This window comes from Fukomys damarensis, unplaced genomic scaffold (assembly GCF_012274545.1).
Source record: "Fukomys damarensis isolate Sample0158 unplaced genomic scaffold, DMR_v1.0_HiC HiC_scaffold_37, whole genome shotgun sequence".
Lineage (NCBI taxonomy): Eukaryota > Metazoa > Chordata > Mammalia > Rodentia > Bathyergidae > Fukomys > Fukomys damarensis.
The window spans coordinates 10,189,218-10,193,713 of record NW_022900949.1 but is presented as its reverse complement, the minus strand read 5'-3'; the positions used below and the strand labels follow the sequence as shown (position 1 = coordinate 10,193,713).

At 57.9% G+C, this 4,496-nt stretch overlaps 1 protein-coding gene across 1 annotated transcript in view; it reads right to left on the bottom strand.

The window, feature by feature from the left end:
- Nucleotides 1-673: 673 nt before the first annotated feature.
- Nucleotides 674-4,496, bottom strand: part of Atp8b3 (ATPase phospholipid transporting 8B3) — a gene marked incomplete at its 5' end in the record, with an annotated part of 17,240 nt that continues 13,417 nt past the window's right edge. Inside the window, 5 exons of the mRNA XM_010635126.1 lie at nucleotides 674-1,471; nucleotides 2,295-2,422; nucleotides 2,536-2,674; nucleotides 2,977-3,204; nucleotides 4,395-4,478. Coding sequence (XP_010633428.1) covers nucleotides 674-1,471; nucleotides 2,295-2,422; nucleotides 2,536-2,674; nucleotides 2,977-3,204; nucleotides 4,395-4,478 — 1,377 coding nt within the window. The remainder of the gene's footprint in view (nucleotides 1,472-2,294; nucleotides 2,423-2,535; nucleotides 2,675-2,976; nucleotides 3,205-4,394; nucleotides 4,479-4,496) is intronic.

Here is a 4,496-nt window from a genome sequence, read left to right as displayed (position 1 = left end):
CAGGAGGGGGAAGGGGACGCAGCCACCCTGAGGATGGGGACGGGAAAGGCGGGGAAAGGAGCCCCATTCTCTCTGAGCCCCTACTCGCCCACCCTCTTCCACAGAACTCTTGGGCATCAGAGGGACGAGCAGGGGCCGCCCAGCCACACGTCATGGTGCAGACCTCAGCGGGACTTCCTCTGGCCGTCCGTTGCTTCCTGAGGTCTGAAGTAGAAGGCGTTTATTTGAAGAGCGTGGGACTGAGGGGCCCACAAGCAGGCAGTGGGAATCAAGGGTACTACTGTGCAAAATCTATGCCTGCCTTCGTTTCTGTTTCGTGTGTGTGTGTGTGTGTGTGTGTGTGTGTGTGTGTGTGTGTGCACGCACACGCACACTGAGATGGAACCCAGCTCCTTCACACTGAACTGCCCTCAGCTCATATTTTTGTTTGTCTTTTGAGACAGGGTCTTGCTATGCAGTTCAAGCTGTCCTTGAACTCACTTTATAACTCACTTCAAACTCACAGCGATCCTCCTGCCTCAGCCTCCCGAGTGCCAGGACGACATGCATGTGCCTCTAGGCCTGGCTATGCCACGCTTTGTGTTTCGCTGTCAGGAAAACCAGGAAAAAGATATTCCTTGTGGCTTCCAACAGAGGCCTGGAGGAAAGGAAGCAGCCCAAACAAGCACTGAGGTCAGGTGAATCCTGGTTTATTAGAAATAGTGAAGGCTGCAGCTCCTCTGTCTTCTGGTTCAGGCCTCCCACTGGTCAGTTGGCCAGCATAGGGAGATGGCTGTTCCCCCTGGGGAAGTGGCACCTTGCCCTCGAAGGACTCTGGCAGCCACTCCATGGGCGACGGCTCCCTCTCCACAGACCCAGAGTCGGTCTCCATGGGCTGCTCGCTCAGGGACTCCTGGGTCTGGCTGGGACAGGTCCCCACGGCCACCTGGGGGAGCACGGGTTCCTTCTGCCAGAAGGGCGTCCAGCAGGGTGGCTTCTCCTCCGGGGCTTGTACCCTGCTCCCAGAACTCTGACACCAGGATGACGGCTTGCCGTGCTGGGACAGTGGTGGCTTCTCCAGGGAAGGCTTGGATGGCCCATGCTGGCAGGCGGGCGGCCTGCTGGTGACAGCGGGCTGGTTTCCCAGGCCATCGACACCAGAGGCCGCGCTCTGCGGGGCAGACAGCTGTGAGTCCTGGGACCGCGCTCTGGCCCTGAGCTGGGACCGGCTCACCAGGAACGATATCTTCCTGGGCTCCCGGGGCATCGAAGGCAGAGCCTCTTCCTCGTCGGTCAAGATCCCAGAGGCGAAGTTCATGTCACTGCTGTCCCTGCGTGGCCTACGCAAGATTGTGCCCTGCGTGATGAGGTTCGCATAGCCCTCGTGGTGCGAGAAGGCATAGCTGGAACGCCGGGCGCGGGACTCCCTGCGGAACTGAGGCAGGGTCTCCTCTGAGGCCTCCTTGCTCGGGGCCGCCTCCGCCTCCTCCTCCTGCAGAGCAAAGGATCAGAAGGCTCATCGGGCTTCAGGGTTTGCTGCTTGGTCTAGGGTCACCTGCCTCCTGGTGGGGAACACTCAAGAGAGCCAGGTCTGTCCTCGTCCTGTCCATTTAAAGCCACAGTCCCTCCCGGGGAACTGACTCTGGGCCAGCCAATCAGAGCCCCTCCTTGGAGCCTGATTCTGAACGAGCCAATTGAGAGTCCGCACCGTTACTTGACTCTGAACCAGCCAATTGAGAGTTCCCACGCTTACCTGACTCAACCAGCCAATCAGAGTCCCATCCCTTATTGGGCAAGCCAATCAGAGTCCTTCCTTGGAGCCTGACTCTGAGCCTGCCAGAGTCCCTTCCCTTACTTTTAAGGCAGGGCCTAAAGTGATAAATTGCCCAAGCTAAACTCAAATCTGTGGTCCTCTTGCCTCAGCCTCCCAGAGAGCTCAAAGATTTTGTTTGGTTTTGACAGAATCCTGCTGAACTGCACAGGCTGGGCTCAAACGCACATCCCTCAGCCTCGGCTTCCCCCTTCCTTCCTTTTCAAGGCTGAGTAATATTCCACGGTGCAACTGCCTCATTCGTTGATGGACACTTGGGCCATTTCTAAGTCTCCCCTTTTGCCTAAACCATTCTAAGGCTGTTTCTGGTCACCCCACTCCAAATCCAAGATGATTCCAGGTGGGGATCCGGTGGCTTTGGTGTGAGAACACAGGGTGACCTCTGGGTGACGGCGGCCGTCTCTGCCCCAGGATGTGTGGTCCCCACTCAGTGAGAGCGGCCCCGACAGGACCATGTGTCCACTGGGGGTCCCGGGACCCTCACCCTGAAGCGCAGTTTCCTGAGCTCATGGTGGAAGATGCGGAGGGCCAGGAAGGTCAGTGTGTTCACGGTCACGTTCAGCAGCAACACCAGCAGGGACGGGGCCTGGCTCAGCACGTTGCGGAGGACATCTGAGGATTAGAGTAAATGTCAAGGCGGAGCCGGCTCCTCCTCCACCCCTGCCACTTCCTGGGGACGTTCCTCCCCGTGTCCACCCACGTCCTGTCCCCTGCCGGGAGCTCACACAGAAATGGGAAGGTCTTTGGGAAGAGCTGGTAGAGCCACAGGGTCTGGGTGGCAAAAGTCATGGCGGCGTAGCAGCCCAGGCTGAGCAGCAAGGTCCCCAGGAACAGGAAGGTCCAATACCTGACAACTAGCATGATCTGGGCAAGGAGGATAGAGGTCAGCAGGGACAGGGACCGAGCCCCCAGCATCCAGGATGGGCCCTGGTGAAGCCAGGAAGCGGAAGACAGCAGAGAGAGCTAGGCGTCTGGCACATGCCTGCCATCCAGTACTCGGGAGGCTGAGGCAGGAGGATCGCCATGAGTTCAAGGCCAGCCTGGGCTACATAGTGAGCCCCTGTCTCAAAGCCCCTGCCCCAAATGATGTCAGTGAAGATGAGGCCTCTAAGACCCTGACCGAGCCCCACCCCCAGCCCGGGTTGGGACTAGGTGGCCCCACCTACCTCGATGGTGATGGTCAGCAGGCTGGACAGGGCCACCACCACCGAAAAGGACTGGTAGTCACTGAGGCTGTTGGGCCCCGCTGTGTCACGGATGAGCAAGAAGTTGACCAGGGAGGTGAGTATGCCCTGGATGACGGCTTTGAAAAATACCCAGTAGTTGAAGAGCTCATCTTTCTGGCCAGCCGCGTACAGTTCAGGCATCTGTAGGCTCTGCTTGGCGCTCACATCCTGGGGAGAGGGGTGGCAGATTCTTAGGCCACGGCCAAGCTGGAGGACCCCAAAAGGAGACAGGGTCCCCACTGGCCATTCCTCCTCACATGATATGAGTTCAAGTGAATTAAAATGAAACGAAGCGAGCAGGGTGCAGGGCTGCACGCCTGTCAACCCAGCTACTCGAGAGGCTGAGGCAGGAGGATCCCAAGTTCTAGGTTCTCAGGGTCTGTGCAAATACTGAGACATATTATTATATAAGGGATGTGAGCACCTTCCATTTGGGTTTCAGAGGCACATCCTGGAACCCATCCCCCACGGGCACCGCAGGGTGCCTGTGCCAGTATTTCACTACAATTTTTAAAATTTAAGGGGGAGCCGGGATATAGCTCAGCAGTGCCTTACCTGCCTGGCAAGCATGAGGTCCTGAGTTCAATTCCCAGCACTGAAAAAAAGTAACCTAGGGGCTGGAGGTGCGGCTAGTAGTAGTGTGCCTGCTTGGGAAATGCAAAGCCCTGAGTCCCATCCCCAGCACCACCACCAAAAAAGGCTGCTTGGTATGGTGCTACACACTTGCCATCTCAGCATTCAAGAGGCTGAGGCAGGAGGATTGCCACAAGTTGAGGCCAGCCTGGGCTACATAGTGAGCTCAAGGCCAGCAAGACCTGGAACACAGCAAGACCTTGTCTCAAATCCCTCACCACCACCACCACCAAAAAGAGAAATGAAATGTCAAGTCCGGTTTCTGGGCCCCACGGCTGTGCTCAGAGGCTCACACCTGGCCAGGTGTGGCTGTGGCTTCTGTAGTGGGCAACATGGCGTGGACATGTCCATCATCCGGGATGCTCTCTGGGACCCCCTTACTTTGGACAACTTAGGTGGGGCCTCTCGGAATTTGGGGGAGACACATGTAGCCAAGATCAGTGGACTGAGGGCCTGGATTGTGGGATTCGGGGTCCCACAAAGAGAAGGCCATCTCCAACAGCCACGCTGAGACAGCAGAGCTCAGCTAGGAGCAGATATGATGCAGTGGACCTGGCCTCCCGGTGCCATGCGGTCATCTGCTGCCTGGTGACACCCAGGCAGAAGGCCCTGATTGTGGCGCTGGTCAGGAAATACCAGCAAGCTGTCACCCTGGCCTGCACCCCACCTGGACCTCACGCTGGGTTCCAGGAGAGTGGCCGGCCTAGACCCCATACCCAGCTCACCTGCTCAAAGAGCCCCATGTAGAGGACCGGAAAGGTGCTATAGAGCAGGTTGAAAAGTGCCAGGAACCAGCCTTCATACAGCGACTGCGGGAGGGACAGAGG